Source organism: Notothenia rossii (assembly GCF_949606895.1).
Source record: "Notothenia rossii genome assembly, chromosome: 6".
Taxonomy (NCBI): domain Eukaryota; kingdom Metazoa; phylum Chordata; class Actinopteri; order Perciformes; family Nototheniidae; genus Notothenia; species Notothenia rossii.
The window spans coordinates 34,802,394-34,820,215 of NC_136909.1; the positions used below are offsets into that span (position 1 = coordinate 34,802,394).

A 17,822-nucleotide genomic window follows, 5' to 3' on the forward strand; every position below is an offset into this window, starting at 1 on the left:
GCAGTTCACCTCCACAGCCTGCAGGAGGCTGCAGTTCACCTCCACAGCCAGATGGAGGCTGCAGTTCACCTCACAGCCAGCATTAATGACTGAGGGATTACGCAAATCACTGCCGAGTGACCTGTCACTTTAAGGAAAATCTCTGCTCTTCACAACGGCTGAAGTGGTGCAACCAGTTTGTCTGTAAGGTTGTAGCTCAAAGTGGAGCTCCAGACAGTTGGGTGCATTTGATCAGTGTTAAAATAATGACAATGACTATGGCTGACGGGTTACAACGGGCCAAAACACTTCTGTTGAGAAAACAAAAACGATGCAAATGAAAAAACACAAATGTGCCAAAACATGCAAATGAAGAAACATCTTCGCCACATTGACAACAAATGCACAACATTTAGAAAGCAGTTTCTGTTTTGAGTCTTTCCAGTGTTTTTTTATTTGCAGCGTTTTGCGTTTGCAACCTTTCGTTTATGCAGCGCTTTGAGTAAATGCTGTGCATGTTGCATGATTTTCATGTGTTCTGGCAGATTTTTTTAAAAAAATTTTTTATCGTTCTTGAATGTGCAGTGCGTTTCTCCTAATGTAAGAGTTTTGGGCTGTTGTACCGTGTTTTCACATCCGGGCCACCTTAGAAATAATGCAAAATTTGAATGAGTTTTGGGTAATGAACTGAATTAATATAGCCCTTTTCCCCCATTCCTAAACACCATTAAAAGTGCATTTTAGAGATACAAGTCAACATTCACCCATTCATACACATTCATACAGAGGTAGAGGATTCCATACAGCCTCACACAGTTGGCCTTGTCATCGAAAGCAATGGGGGTTCAGCATCTTCGACATGTGGACAGCAGGGGCTGGGAATTGAACAACTGACCTTAGGATTGACAGATTATTTTACATTTAAAGTAGCCCCTATGTGTGCCTAATGTATGACACAGTTTGCACAGATGTTTACTCATGACTTCTGACAATACATTTGAAATTGTGCTGGTAAATCTCATCCCATCAAAACAGAATCAAGGGAAGACGCTTAAACAATAAAATGAGACGTGAAGACAAGAGGAAAAATGCAAAACAACAATCCTAATTATTTACTTTGATTTTGAAGGCTCTCTTGAAGCCGCTGGCAAAGAAGCCGCCGAAAGGCCCGATGAGAGACCCGAAGGAGGAGAGGAAGATGCTGTGGATCTGGAAGGGGTACAGGTTCACCGTTTTCTATAACAGAGAGAAGAGGACACGCCTGTGATTGGATGGAAAGTCCTCGCTCTGATCTTCTCTCTGTCCGGATATTGATATTGTGTGAAAATAATCGAAATAACGGCAAAGCATATCGGGATTTATCAGAATAATAAATAATGTATTAATCCATTATAGAATGAATAAAATAAAAATATAAACAATAGAATGTACATTTTTTTAATTAATTAAAAGTAGCAATAGTGAATTGTAAAAATACACAGCTGCAAGCAAAGTCTTACATTCAAAATTCCTACATTTAAAAGTATTATCAGCAACATGTACTTAAAAGTAAAAATACTAACTGAAGAAATAAATATGTCATTTCGTATTATTTACATATATATATATATATATATATGACATTATTCATTGTTGCATTAAGTAGCATTTTAGTGTTGTAGACAAATAAAGTGTTGATCCACACAATATTGATGTAAAGAACTTTTGAAATAAATGCTAAATAAATGCTATAATTTAACTTGTTTTGAACCTGCAACAGTTACATTAGTTATATCTTTAGAGATGCATTATATTCAAAGTGTATTACATGTTTTTAATGCAAAATCTGAAAGGCGATCAGACCTGTTAGACCTAAATGAGTGGATTAAAATTACATAATTCCCATTTAAATATAGTGGAGTAAAAGTATAAAGCAGCATTAAATGAATAAACTCAACTAAAGCACTTCAAATTCGTACTACTAAATATACTCAGTTACTTTCCACCACCGTGTATCATTTAATATAGGAATAAAGAATGTGCAATAAAGATCAAATAAGATGCATAAACATGAGAATTAAAGTAACATGTCTAATAAAAGATACATAGTCTGGTGCCTGAATATTGCACCAGACTGCCTGACTCCAATATATTTATATTTTAAATAAGCTCAAATATAAAATAATTGTTGTTCTCTATCGACATGAAAGAGGGATCTAGCCACATGTTGCTTACCTTATGAGTCTTTCTATCGCATTATCTATACACTATTTGAGTGTATGCATACGTACAATAATATATTACAATTATATTTCTCAAATGGTCTTAGTTGAGGAAAAACAGTTGAAAAGGAATGGAAAAGGGGCGAAGTCTTACCCATGTCAGTATGTTTTGCAGTGCAACAGGGAGCGTGTACTCCTGCATCAGAAATATCTCAGAGGGCTCACACTCCACTGTAAAGCTGTTGGTCTCACTGTTGAAGCCCACAGGACACACAAAGTACTGGCACTGAGACAGCAGGTAGAGCAAGCTGGGGGGTCACAAGACACAAGGGAAAGATCAACTTCCAGCTCAGTGGAATTATTGAAGAACGACAATAAAACAAAACATTTGTTGAGGTCAGTATCATGCTTTTGGGAAACCTTCACATATAACATGTGGACATTTCCACAGCTGAATGCTTATAGACATCTCTAGCTGGTAGTGAAAGTGGTCACTAAACAATATTATTTTCCCTCTAATTTTATTTGGAAAACAAAAAGAACATTCGTTGCTGAGACTGACAATAACTGGTACATCTTGGCAAAGGCCATCACTTATTTTGAATTTTCAGCCGATAACATCTGAGTCTGTTCTAAAAAATAAATAATTGTAAAAGCAGATCAAGTGTACTCACAATGAAGCCAAAGACCACTGTGGCGAAGTAACCCCCGATGAAGCCCTCCCAGGTCTTCTTGGGTGAGAGCTGCAGGGGGGAGGGGGAAGAGAGAAACAGAGGCTCTCTTCACATCACCATGACATCAGCCTCACCAAAAACGACATGTGATTTTGAATCAACTCCTTTTTTCATGCCGTCAGCTCTGGGTTACTAAACAGTCATCCTCAAAAGTATCTTTAATTAACTCCTCGTGTATTTCATATGATGGAGTTCAATAGATGGGAAATCCACTCATTTAAAAAGTGGCTTTTAACCCAGTAGTGTTCAGTCCATTTGAGAAGAAAAGTGGCTGTAATGGTTGATTTCCAAAGAGTTCCATGTCTGCGTCACAACATGGAGGTATTTATTGGCAGTGTTGTCGGACTGAAACATTAGTGTATTTTGGGGCTGATGGTTTTAACCCTGAGATGCTGAGAGGCTTTAACTCCCTCATCTTTTGCAGGACCACATCATTTAAAGTGATGGTCAATGTAATCTCGTCTGTAGAAACTTTGGACTCCTGATGTCTAAAAACTGTCCCGGTAAACAGCAGAAAAAGAGCGCAAAAGCAGTAAAGAGGTTAAAAGACCGAGCGGGGGAGTGCGTCGGGTCGATGATCGTGTTGCTTTTAAAGCAAAGCCAGATTAAATTAAATAACGACTTCTCCAACCTTATACTTTTCGACGTGTGCAGCCCATGTATGGATTCCATCCGATAGCTGCTATAATACAAAACAAAACGTCTGCCTCTCTCCACAATGATCAATAACAGTGAACGGATGGTCAAAGTAAGGTACAAATAAACAGAATCACACGAAGCCTGGTTAGTGTTGCCTGACTTTATAAGGTGTGTTTATAAGCACTACTGCTTGTGGTTGCCTTCTAGTCACTTTGCTCAGCGCGACTGCTTGTAGGCAGGCATGACGAGACTCTTCAGTCGACCCATGTTCAGGGGAGGTTTAGTTTCCTGCACGCCTCGACGTAAGAGAGACGTAACCGACGCCGCCTCTTAGCTCCGAAGCTCTTGCTTCTAGACCGACAATGTTTTGGAGCTGGAAGTGAACCGGATTCCGGAGCTAAGAGGCGCTGCGGGGTGAACAGGAAAAACGAGGAGATCTACAATTCATCATCCACGTTTTGATTACAATAATATCTTAAAGGGCTTCTGGGTCCAGTGTTTCAATTTGTATACCTAATGAGATGTTCAGTCAACAACACCACCATGATTGATAGCCTTTTTGAATTGTATAAAATGATTTTAATGAATGTCAAAACAGATACATCTCCTTGACCTTGGGGAAAGTTCAGTTGTGTTTGTGTAATGTGAAGAATTTTTTTTTGAACATTCACCTGTTTATATGATGCTGATCTGATACTGCAACACATCTGTACACACTTCCTTAAGCCTCTTCAAGTAGTTCAAGTCCTGAAAATAAAACATAGGACATTATCTGGTTTACCTTGATCAGTGGAGTTCTCCCAAAGAAGAATCCAAATAGATAGGCCATGATGTCATTGCAGATTACTATGGAGATCGGGACAATGAACCTGGAAACAGGAATTTAAACATTAGGGAGTGTTGTAGGAAGTAAAACAAATCAATAAGTGGAAATCTGTTGAATTGGCTGGAAAATTGTGAAAATAACTCAATTTAAATATTACAAAAATAGTTCTGTTGGAGCAGTTTAATAAAACTGAAAATGCATTGTTTGTCCTGATTGAGTCACTTTCTGTTGCGTTACTCATTAAAAAACCTGTATGTAGAGCACAAGAACACATGTGCGGGTGTCAGAGGCACGTTCCTCTGGTCTGTCTGCGTGATGCTTACCAGATCTTTCCTTCAAACAGGTTCTGAATGACAAGGTGGGATTGAGTTACCACAATCAACAGGTCACATGGGTCCAAGCAAACTGGAATGGCAAACAAAAACAACAACAAGACAGTGTCACTGCACTGGAATGTGGCCACGCCTGCTCAGAAGCCAGCTTGTGTCAGAAATAGTGGAAACATACAGAGAAACAGACAGACAGATGAGGTGAATGAAACTGGGCAAAGCAAACATATGAGTGTGAGAGAGAGGGGGGGGGGGGGGGCAGAGGATGGAAAAGCTTTTGTTGGACAAATCCAAAACAAGAATCTTGGGACACACAGGAGTGAGAATTTAAGCCAAGAAAGGTCATTTTTTCCCCATTAAATATTATAATACGATATAATAACCAGAATCAGAAGCCATTTGAATTTTTGGGTTTATAAAAATGTAGTATTCATTTCCTTTCAGTTTAAAGTCTAAAAGGGGCAAATCACATGCATATTATTATTGATAATAAATAATGAAATAAATATAAATAAAACTATTATAATAAAATGTTTAAAATAAATAAAATTGCAATAAAATATAATTTCAAAATGAAAATGAAATAAAAAAGATAATATACAAAAAAAAGTATTCAAATTAAAGCCATTGCAGAAGTTCCGCATTAATCATGGATCAAATTCTACGTCGCAATACAGGCAGTTAACTGTGTAACACCAGTATGCTATGCTATGCTAGCACTGGCTGAAAAGTAGAGACTTCTAAAAAGGCAACATCAAAGCACAGGATGAGTTGAAATTACATTTCTCAGAGGGTCATTACAGAGAGTAAGAAGCAGTGGAAGGGGATGATAGGAAAGTCAGCGGTGTAGTGGTGAGAGAGGATTGATAAGAGAGTTAAAGTGTAGTAACTTGGGTTACTTGACTGATACACACCATATAAAACTGCAGGCGGTAATGTTTCTTCACTAAACTCAGCACAAACATGCAGAAACCTGTGAAAGAGTAGACAACATGCTGTCAGTTTTTACGCCAAGTTGTAAAAAATTATACGGTAGATTATTGTATGCATCACATTTACCAGATTGTCTACTATACACAGTATGGGGAGGTGTGTGTGAAGCATGCCTGTGTTTTAACAATTAATTTTCTTTCTGACAAACATAAGAGTTTGACAATTGGCTAAGAGGCGGGACATCTCTAACCGGTGGAGGATTCACAACAGAGCCGGCCAGCTAACCAATCAGAGCAGACTGGGCTCTGGTTTCAGACAGAGGGTGAAAAGAGGTGCTTCAGCACGGCAGTATGAGAACAATAAAGACCTTTTTGAACATTAAAGCACAGAGACATGTCACAGTAGAGGCACTAAATGTAAATATGAACTAAAAAATGAAAATAATAGGGCCTCTTGAACACCAACGTAATACACATTTGAAATTGTAATGGCGGTAAGCTCCTGTGTCAGGTTTGTTTAAAACCTGGGAATAAAATAAATAATAACGATGCTGTTAAGGGGGGCTGTTACTGAAAACAAATGTAGAAGATGCTTTGCAGAGTTTCTCAATGTCCCTGGGGCTGAAACCGCAGCTGACGTCTGGCTGGTGGAATGCAAGTCAGCAGCCCTGAGGAGGAAGTGTGTTCACCCAGACTCTGACCCAACCACTGTGAACAATCAGTAAACAGAATCTCTTTTCATGAGGAATTTTTAATGATTCTTTTTTAACACATACTTAAAAACATATTATTTTCTTATATTATACCTATATATTATACTGGTTAGCTGGCCGGCTCTGTTATAATTGGTTAACTGCTTTTTAGATGTCTAACCCCTTAGCCTATCACATACAATTTGTTGAGCACTAGCCAATAGAAGCACCAGTGTTGTGAAGTCACGATGTTAAGCATGAGGAATAAATAGGAACACTTTTCAAAAGTTGGAATGAGTATTGGATATCATCTGGTTTATACTATGTTAAATTAAGAAAAGTAGAATCACGTTACTTTTATAGCCGCAAAAAAAGCTCTTCCTGTTATACAAAATGTGTCATAAAACAGCAAGTATTAAAAAAATAGATTTTAGATATTTTCAGGAACTTTAAGTGTGTTTCAATTGTGTGTGTTTTCCACCTTGTATCTTCTTAAATTGCGTTTGTATGTCACATCCGGCTGCAGTTTACCGAAGCAATAAACCATCTTATCAGTAAAGAAAGACAGTTAATCATTTTGTGAACTCATAGTTTATACTGCATGTTTCCTTGAGGTCTTTGCATCTCTTGTTGCTCTATTTTCTCCCGAGTAACTTTTACAACAACGTTTCTATACACGCGTGCCGTGTTTGGTGAAATCTAATCCACCTGGAAAGATTAGAAGCAGTAGGGCCAAAGAGCGTGTGTTTGAGATACAGCGTTGAAGGCAAGACCCACCTGCGAGGTACAGAGCGAAGGAGATGAAGCGGTGATAGCGAGACAGGAACTGCAGAGGCTCCTCCCTCTGCACCAGAGCCCCAAAGTAATCTGCCAGAGTTTCACCATAGAAGAAGTAGTTGACGCAAATCAGGAAGTACCTGACAATATAAAACAGATGGGATTAGTATTTCTTGTAGCAATTTATTCTTCAGTATGGACAAAAGAGTGTGTGTGTGTGTGTGTGTGTGTGTATGTGTATGTGTATGTGTATGTGTATGTGTATGTGTGTGTGTGTGTGTGTGTGTGTGTGTGTCACTGAATGTCTAGCAGAGTTTCTGTACATTGACCTCCTTTGTGTGAGTGTCTGTGTTATGATATTGGCCTTGGTGATTCAAACATGGCAGTGATCTTTGCTCCCATGTGCACTGAGCGATGTCGAAACACACTCTCTAGGTGTACATGCAAAGGTGACTTGTTCAGGAAAACCCTGGGACAGAAAAAGGAGCTAACCCCTCCACAGTGCAGTGCTGTGTCGATGTTGAATATTCACAGCAACGACCTGCAGAGGAAGCTGGCCTTACTCAGCATGTTACTTGAGGAACCCAAGAGTTAAATCTGTGCCAGAAGAAATGACCAAGTGCTAACTTTAAAAAAAAAAAAAAAAATCTGACTGCTTCTGGCTTTTTAATTGTCCTCGCACATTACAACAATGGCTAGGGACGAGAACTGACCCAACATTTAGCCCACTGATTCAGAATAAGAATCGGTTTTATTGCCGAGTAGGTTTAAACATACAAGGCATTTCTTTGGGTGAAAAAAATGGTACTATAGCAAATAAAGACAATATTTACACAAAATATAAATACACCAAAACCAAAGTACAGTAAAATAATGACACATTTGATCATTTATAATGGAGATCTGTGCAGATTAAAAAAAGAGGTAACCCTTTGTGTAAACTTTTGAGAGGGGTTCGTAAGATTTACACTTTTAAAATGAACAAGATTTGCTCGCAATAACTGCATCAATGTAATGCATGTAGGGCTTAATATTATTTCTTTGTCTTTTTGAAACTGTTGACGATTCGGTACTCGAGTTTCTACACAAAAATCACACATTGCGATACCTTAGTTTAAGGTTTAACAAACTTTTAAGAGCATAGTTCCTGTGGAAATACTGCAAGGGTAAACCATTGTCTGTTCAGAATACATTTACAGTATATCTGCTGTTCACAGGGAAATCAATTCTCCTTACCAGCTTAATGTCCTGAACCAAGGCAGCTCATAGGAATGGTAAACTCTGTAGCCGATGGTGATGATTTCCTGGAAACACTTGATTTGGACAGTCATGACCTATATCAGATGATGGGAACAGAGAACAACTGTGAGAAGCCTTCTGAGAAATAAACCAAGACATCTGACCCTAGGAATCTTATAATAGCTACAGTATCACCGTCACTTACAATTAATATAAGAGCGATGGGTCCCATATAGATGATGAGGAAAAAGCCAGAAATCATGGCTATAGACAGCACTCCTCGTATCCAGTAGTTCTTCCATCTGTGGACAAGAGAAACAGGTTTTAGAATGACTTCATCCTCAAAATTCATTAATGCTTCATTTGTGTTTCGGTAAGTGAGATACTCAAATATATGAGACAGACATAAGATTCATTGTCTGGCTACATGTCTTTATTATTACCAGTCATAAAACAACAAGCATCAAGTTATAAGAGTAGATCTTGATTAGCAGAGCCTTTTAATAAACACAGATGACCGGTCGTTTTATATCAGCAGACTACATTTGTCAAAGGTCATTGTGAAAGAAAACAATATACGTATATTTGCAGGTTGTATAACTGTGTAAGATGACTAATATTTTGCCTTGAGTGATTAGCTAGTTTGGTTTCATAAGAAGCCTTGAGAGTCTTCAACAATATTAGCAGCTCTCTGAAGCGGTACATTGAGCCAAATGCTTCCTAAAAGTTTTATGAGGAGAGAAATGCAATCAACATATATGTTGGATCTGAATGATATACATTATATTGACTATAATAAGGACTCCTTAAAGAGGCTTTATTATTCTGTTTGGGGTCTGTAACATAGTGACATCACTATGTAACACTTGCACTCATATTGGCTAGCGCTGCAACGCATTAAACATGATTGGCTAAGGGTTGGACATCGCTAAGCAGTTGACCAATCCCAACAGAGCCGGCCAGCTCAGACAGAGGGTGAAAAGAGGTGCTGCAGCACAGGCAGTATGAGAAAAAATAAAGAGCGTTTTGAACATTAAAGCATGGGACTAGACTAGGGCTGAACGATTAATCTATTTTAAATCGAAATCGCGTTTTGAAATTACGCGATTATCAAATTGCAAAGCCTGCGATTTTTTATTTAATCTTTTTACATTTTTTTTAATTTAATTTAGTTTTGTTCTTCTTGTGTCCATCCACACCAATCAGAAGTGCTGGGCTCCACATGCAGCCATTGTTAACCAATCAGAAGTGGCCCATGATAGAAGGTGATAGTAGTAGATAGTGATAGTGCCAAGTATTTTTGAAATACTTTTCCAAATGGCTTCCAATGGAGCTTTCCTAGCATCTGAGTCAGGCTAGTAATGCTCTATCACATTTTTTAGATCTATTACAGGGTGAGTCTTAAACTGAAGCTTGACTTTAAAGCAACCCAGCGGAAGTTTCATGTAAGTTTAGTTATTTCACTTGTAGCTCGGGCTGTGGGGGTGCTAGATACGGGAGCATGTTGATACGACCTTCCTAGCTGGAGATATGGCCGCATTTTACAATAAACTTCCGTTGGGCCGCTTAAAAACAAATATCGCAAATCAAATCACAATATCTGTCAGAAAAATCGCAATTCGATTACTTCCCCAAATCTCGCAGCCCTAATGGAGACATGTCACAGTAGACAAAAGATACAAATATGAACCTGAAAATGAGCATAATAAGGCCCCTTTAAGGTTGTTACAATTCATCTTGAGATGGGCATGAATGTGTGTACCAAATGACATGAGAATCCTTCCATTCTCAAGACATTTCCAACAGAACTATAAATAGAAAGAGTCACCATGGATATCTGTACCAAATTAAGTGCCAATCCATCTCACAGATTGTATTTATGCGACAAATGATAACAAGCCAAGCAGTGAAAAAGGGTTAGGTCTGTGTATTTAAAAAAAAATATATATATATATATATACAGGACTGTCTCAGAAAATTAGAATATTGTGATAAAGTTCTTTATTTTCTGTAATGCAATTAAAAAAACAAAAATGTCATACATTCTGGATTCATTACAAATCAACTGAAATATTGCAAGCCTTTTATTATTTTAATATTGCTGATTATGGCATACAGCTTAAGAAAACTCAAATATCCTATCTCTAAATATTAGAATATCATTAAAGAGTATACTAGTAGGGTGTTCAACGAATCACTTGAATCGTCTAATTAACTCGAAACACCTGCAAGGGTTTCCTGAGCCTTGAAAAACACTCAGCTTGGTTCAGTAAACTAAATCACAAGTATGGGGAAGACTGCTGATCTGACTGCTGTCCAGAGGACCGTCATTGACACCCTCCATCAGGAGGGTAAGACACAAAAAGAAATCTCTCAAAGAGCAAGCTGTTCACAGAGTGCAGTTTCAAAGCACATCCACAAAAAGTCTGTTGGAAGGGGGAAATGTGGCAGGAAACGCTGCACAACCAAGAGAGATGACCGCAGCCTTAACAGCATTGTGAAGAAGAGTCGCTTCCAGAATTTGGGGGAGCTTCAAAGACAGTGGACTGAAGCTGGAGTCCAGGTATCAAAAGTCACTGTTCACAGACGTGTCCGGGAAATGGGCTACAATAGCCGTATTCCCATGGTCAAGCCACTTCTGAACTCAAGACAACGGAAGAGGCGTCTGACTTGGGCTAAGGAAAAGAAGCACTGGACAGTTGCACAGTGGTCCAAAGTCCTCTTTTCAGACGAAAGCAAGTTTTGTATTTCATTTGGAAGTCAAGGCGCCAGAGTCTGGAGAAAGGCTGGAGAGGAGCAAAATCCAAGTTGCTTGAAATCCAGTGTGAAGTTCCCACAGTCAGCGATGGTTTGGGGAGCCATGTCAGCTGCTGGTGTTGGTCCACTGTGTTTCATCAAGCCCAGAGTAAATGCAGCTGTGTACCAAGAGATTTTAGAGCACTACATGCTTCCGTCTGCTGAAAAGCTCTATGGAGATGAGGAATTCATTTTCCAGCATGATCTGGCACCTGCCCACAGTGCCAAAACCACCAGTAACTGGGGTACTGACCATGGCATTACTGTCCTCGATTGGCCTGCAAATTCCCCTGACCTGAACCCCATAGAGAATATGTGGGGTATTGTGAAGAAGAAGCTGGAAGACACCAGACCCAACAATGCTAATGAGCTAAAGGCCGCTATTGAAGCATCCTGGGCATCCATAACACCTCAGCAATGCCACAGGCTGATTGCCTCCATGCCACGCCGCATTGATGCAGTAATCCCTGCAAAAGGATTCCCAACCAAGTACTGAGTGCATTAATGGACATTTTCAAATGTTTGATTGTGTTTTGCTGTTATAAATCTTTTTTTTTTACTTGGTCTGAGGAACTATTCTAATTTTTTGAGATAGGATTTTTGAGTTTTCTTAAGCTGTATGCCATAATCAGCAATATTAAAATAATAAAAGGCTTGCAATATTTCAGTTGATTTGTAATGAATCCAGAATGTATGACATTTTTGTTTTTTTAACTGCATTACAGAAAATAAAGAACTTTATCACAATATTCTAATTTTCTGAGACAGTCCTGTGTATATATATAATACAAAAATGCATTCACCAGAAGTAAAAAGCTAACGTTATAGTCAATAAATGAACTACATCACGGTCACATGACCTCACGTATTCCCCTAAGCTAAAGGATGATTGGTTTGGTGTGAGGACGTTTAGTTGTCTCATATATTTGCTTGTTAGCAACCGCTGTTTTTATGACACAGAATCTTCGTACATTTGAGAGTGGCATTTACTACTTATTTTATGTCTTAGAAAAAAAATGTGAAAAAATCTCAAGCTTTTGTAAACAGACCTTATTTCAGGCATCTAACCAAAAACACATTCCAATAAAAAGCCAACTAGTTTGAGTTGTATCACTTATTCCTGTACCACCCTATTTTGGCGACACATGAAGAGGACCGGAGCAGAACCAGGCAGTAAAGTAAGCAACACGAGTGCGGAATAGTCAGGTTCAATGGGGCTTGGATACGCTCTGAATCCTTTCTTTTTAGCGATTCTGGTATGATATGTTACGAACCATAATATTCAATGGTTATTAACCTTCTGGATCTAAACAGCACACCATTACATTACATGTTACTTGTTAGACGCTTTTATCCAAAGCGATTTACATACTTAATACTGTGGGCAATCCCCACAGGAGCAATTTGGGGTCTTGCCCAGGGACACCACGACATGCTGACTGCAGTGGGACTCAAACTTGCTATCCCCTGATTCGAAGTCCAGCACACTATCCACTGAGCCACAGCCCCCCACACTTGCAGTAGTAGGCCAGCTACCTGTGCTGTCACATAAGCTTTGGCAAAAATGTGGAATGTGGCCTCATTCCTCTGGAGTTATTTTCAAAACACGTCATGCAGTGCGTGTTGCTGTGAGGCAAACTGCTGCACTGCCTGAGAGCAGAAAACAAAAGAGAGGAAACAGCTACACGCGGCACAGCAGCCCAGCAGGGCAGAGAGCCTGGTGCCTCTGTATGAATGGAGAAGAAAAACAGCTGCATCATGAAAAAAAGAAAAAAGGGCTGCTGCTGCTTCCACCCAGCGCTGTGGGCTCACACTGTCTCATCATCACACCATCACTGTGTCATTTCACTCGCTCCATCTTCCCCTTCCTCATCCCATTTCTCCCCCCCTCCCTCTCTGCAGTCTGCTCCCCCCATGTCTCTCTGCAGCACAGAGGCTCCTATGGCACTCAGGATTAGTGCTTCCCCTCCTCCTAATGAGCCTTTAAGCTCTGTGACCTGGCCGTCGCTCTTTGGTCACCCTCTCCACCTATTATCTGTATATCAAACAGGACCTTGGTGTGCAAGGTGCTGCTGAACTGATGCAGATTGCCAAGTGTGACAGTCCTGAACCTGCAAGACATGTTTTCACACTACAAGAATGTATACTGTGAAATAATAGTTATTTTAATAATCGTTTGTTTCAATCTCCAGTATACAAAGCATTTCCTAGAATGTATTGCGTTTTTTAAAATACGGCTCTTTACGGTGGCCGACAGGCGCAAATGCGCTACAACGGCCATAAATACTTCCATTAGGAAAATAACGATGCAAATATAAAACCACAAATGTGCCAAAACATATGCCAATGAAGAAACATCTTCACCAACTTGAAAACACATGCAAAGCATTTAGAAAACATTCTTAAAACTTGACAAAACATGCACAGCCTTTTTTTGTTTTCGGACACAGTAAAACGTTAAGGACAAATAGGTACATGTTTACCAGAATACATTCTATTGAACTGATTTAGTACCCACCACAACACTTGACAGAACAGGTTGTAAAATGTCCTTGCACCTGCATTTCCTTCCCTGCATTATTAATACGAGCATGTTCATACCAGGGTTTCCGTTAGCCGGTAATTACCGTTTTTTAGCTGGTAAAATGTATTAAAAACCGGTAAATTCAAAACCTGCCAGTCAAAATGTCTGGTAATAATTAGGGATGCTCCGATCGATAGGCCGCCGGGCATTATCAACCTAATAGTTTGATTGGTGCTCTCTATAAAGGCCGATCAGGAGAACTGGATCTGATCGATATGGACAAAAACGCTAGTGAAGTATAACCGGACGCGAAAGAGAGATCAGATCAGCTGCTGAGCCTGACAGAGACACGCAGCTCTGCATGATCACCTGAAGCCCCGTCCACTGTTTAGTGAGCTGCAAGAGCTGCATGAGAAATTGACGGGCTTTCAGGAGAGGGAGGGAGGGAGAGAGGATCCGTTTCTCCCGTGTTATTATTCAAAGTTGATGTAAATTGATGTACTTTATCGACTACAAGTAGTTTGTTTGAATTTAATAATTATGTTGTTTGTGGAATCATTTATTGAAAAATGAATCTGAATCTTTCAATCTGTTACGATTATAAACTGAAGCAATATAAAAATGAGCCCCATGAACTGAGTTTTAAACTAATGCTGTCAAAATTATCGAGTTAACAGCGGTAATTAATTTTTTGAATTAATTGTGTTAAAATATTCAACGCATTTAACGCATGTGCAGAATGGCCCGCCCCATACATCGCACCAGTGGCAGTGCTGGGGTATGGCTGGGGTATGGCTGGGGTATGGCTACACCCATACCAAGAAATGGCTTAGCCCCACCATGAAAAATGATGTTAAAGTAAGCAAAATAAAGTCCGTCAACTCGCGCCGAGTAAATTGCACTGACAGCAGTAAGATTGATTTCAGTAGCCACTTGTCTGGAAATACCGAAGACTAGAAACGGTTTTGAAAACTTTTGTCACGTAGTGATCGTCTTCTCAATAGAACATCTTTGATAATGTCTTCTGGCCAATCAGAATCAAGATAACGGCGTGGTGTTGTTGCAGGAAGTCCCGACAGAGAATACTTTTGCTGTAGTACATCTCTATATACATCGATACAACATTAAGTGTTGATAAAAATCAACACGTAATGAAATAAGACCCCACGGTTTGATGATTGATAGGTAAAATTCTAATCGTTTGACAGCCCTATTTTAAACATCAGCATATCCGGTCATAGTCCAGTAATTACCTGCTAACGGAAACTCTGCTACACAACTCTTATTATTATTATTGAAACATGTCAAAGTTGTCCGGTAAAATAAATTCTGTCCGGACATTTGACCGGCGAGAAAAAATCCTAGCGGAAACCCTGGTTCATACATCTCTGAAGGAATCTACTCCAATTAACCTACATGCACAGGCGAGAGATGATCAATCACTCTGGGTCATTTCATGAAAGGTGGAGGGAAAACTGTGTGGGACAGCAATAATATAGCTGTTTTACATCTTAACCTGACCTCAGTCTTAATTGGTTCGAGGTATATCCAATCAGTAAGACATAGGAAACATTTTAGAACTGGTTTTGCATTTTTGTTGACCTACTTTTTGTTGGCCTACTTCTATCTAATCTAAGAAATCAGAGATAAATAAGATTTGATTTGAAATGTCCTGTTTTTGATTTAGTAAGTAAGTAAGTCAAATTGAATGACTTGATTTGCTATTCCAATAAAGAATGATCCTTAATATAAACATTAACCCTGATTTATTTTGGGCTCCCATGATGAGTTACTGTTGATGTGTTTTACTGGCTCGTTATAATCGGGAAAAGCCCATTAAGCTAAATGTGTCTCAGAAAACATAGACATGGACTAGTAAGGCTAACTGTTAATCATAGGTCCCCATCCATGATGCATGAGGAAAAAACAACTGCTGGCCCCCGTCTCTTGTGATTAACAGTATATGAGCAGTGTGTACCTGGGCGGCAGGCCCTCCAGAGCTTTGTTCAGGTATTGTGGAGTGTTATCTGTGTCCACTGTGGAGAGAGGGACATCTGGAGTGTCTGCTTTGGAGTCACCGTCACATTCTCCGTCTGTGCCCAGCCTGTCGTCCAGATCTGCCTCCTGACGGGACACACAGATATTCAAAACACTAAGGTTAGAAAACAGAGATAACAAAGTTGAGCAGTGTACACAAAGTGATCACAGAAAAGGTTACAGTATTGTCCTATCAAGAAAAGAATGATGTACACTGAGAGCACTTTGGAGCTTCAAATGACAAGTAAATGTTGAGGTAGTCAAATGATTCTTCATTGGCAGGGCTCAAATGCTGTTTAGCAAGAGAAAAACACTATTTTCTCTTTCTTCCAAGAAGTGTGCTCAAACAGATGAAACCGTGGAAATTACACATTTCCTTTTGCATATTTTACCAGATACAAGTCTTATATAAGCTTGGTATAAAAAAAACCCCGTCAGCTATCAGCTATAACAATGATATTCATCAATCAGGAAACAGACATTGAGCAGTTTTCTTACTGCTACTAAGAAGTCAAAGATATGTCATATATAAGCACTTTGGTTTTGGAAAGTTATTAAAAACAAGTACTGTTTTCAGAATTCTGGGAACGACTCGGTAGCAAGTATTGGTTTTCGTGACATCCCTAGATTGGTAAGTAGAGTGACATCCTAGAAATCAAGCCAGGAGCTTTTGTTCGTGAGTAGCACCAGTAGTAGTCCATCAAGTAACATAGCCTCTTGTACCCAAAAGAGGTTATTTTTAAAAACCAAGTGAAATCCTTCTGAGGTGGGAGATTAAGTTCCCTCACTCACTTGAGAGGTCTCGCTGATGCTCCTGGACATTTTTCCCCTTTCATGGTAACTTCCACTAAAGCAATGCTAAATACGGTCAGTGGGAGCATCAGGCTTAAATCAGAGAGCTGTTCCTTTTGAAATAAGGTCTCTGATCCTGGACAGATGTTGCAATTAGCAGGGAAAGCGCTTAAAGTGGGAGCAGTTTGGGGTCACTGGAGTTGGTGTTGGAGCTTAGGAGCGAATATGTGTATTTGAAGATTTTGACTAAAATCGAACTATTGTGCGCCAGTGTAAGATAAATTCTAGATATAAAAGCGCATTGAAGCTATAAAACCTATACATTTTCTTTCCTCAGTCGCAAAATTATAAGCTTACTAATCTAACAAACTTGTGATTAGTGCAGAAATAATTGATAAGTATGACAACTGCTTGTTTAAGTCATATATTGGCTCTTGGTCGAACAAAATAACAATTTGTTGACTTCAACATTGGCTGAGGGGCTTTTTCCAAACATTCTGTGGGCTTGATAATGCATACATTCTACATTCAATTTAGGAAAAATGCAAAGACCATAAAAGGTAGACATTGAGCAAGTACTTAAAACGTATGGGCGATACCACAGTTCAGATTGAAGGGACATGTATTGGGTATTTATTTATCTTTAATTACAAAAGTAAGAAAAATATCTTGAATCCTTAAACCACCTTAAATAATTATTATCAGTAAACCCCTTAGATAATCAATAATAATTAAGTGGATGGTAAAAAAAGTATACAGTAATATTATAGTATTGGTATTTTTCTCAAAATGGTTTTATCGATACAGTTTGCACAATTAAATGGAATGTTATTGAAATCACAATATGGAAATATGAAAAAGCAATAGCCAAATCGCAGTTAGTCCAATATATGGTAGAGGCAAAATATGTAAAAATATTTGAAAGAAGTATTGTGTAACTTTGCTTGGTATAGATCCTTAAACAAAATATTTGCATGATATTCTTTTTATATATTTCTAAATGATTATGTGAATAATGGTTATTCCCTCCAATATCGCAAATCGTATCAACATTTTAATATTAGTGAATTATGTATTCATTTTCAAATCGTGCAGCCCTAGCAAACATTGTATTTTCTTGCATCATGAAAGAGGCTCAGCCAGCACATTACTAAATATGCAAACATGTGTTACATGCAGTGCACCTCACTATTATGGCCTAATCTGGGGAATGTACTAAAGCTTATTAATTAAACTGTCAAACACTGATAATCTTGTAAGTAAGTATGCTAACCTTAGAGTAAATACCTCGCATTCAAACACCTCAAACAGTGCTCCAATATGTG

At 38.9% G+C, this 17,822-nt stretch overlaps 1 protein-coding gene across 1 annotated transcript in view; it reads right to left on the reverse strand.

Annotated features, from left to right (window-relative positions):
- cds1 (CDP-diacylglycerol synthase (phosphatidate cytidylyltransferase) 1) overlaps window positions 1-17,822 on the reverse strand; it is a 51,553-nt gene that overhangs the window by 6,923 nt on the left and 26,808 nt on the right. The window contains 12 exon segments of the mRNA XM_079687183.1: window positions 1,096-1,215; window positions 2,335-2,481; window positions 2,483-2,488; window positions 2,855-2,923; window positions 4,335-4,422; window positions 4,703-4,763; window positions 4,766-4,784; window positions 5,623-5,681; window positions 7,110-7,249; window positions 8,346-8,443; window positions 8,554-8,650; window positions 15,647-15,792. Coding sequence (XP_079543309.1) covers window positions 1,096-1,215; window positions 2,335-2,481; window positions 2,483-2,488; window positions 2,855-2,923; window positions 4,335-4,422; window positions 4,703-4,763; window positions 4,766-4,784; window positions 5,623-5,681; window positions 7,110-7,249; window positions 8,346-8,443; window positions 8,554-8,650; window positions 15,647-15,792 — 1,050 coding nt within the window.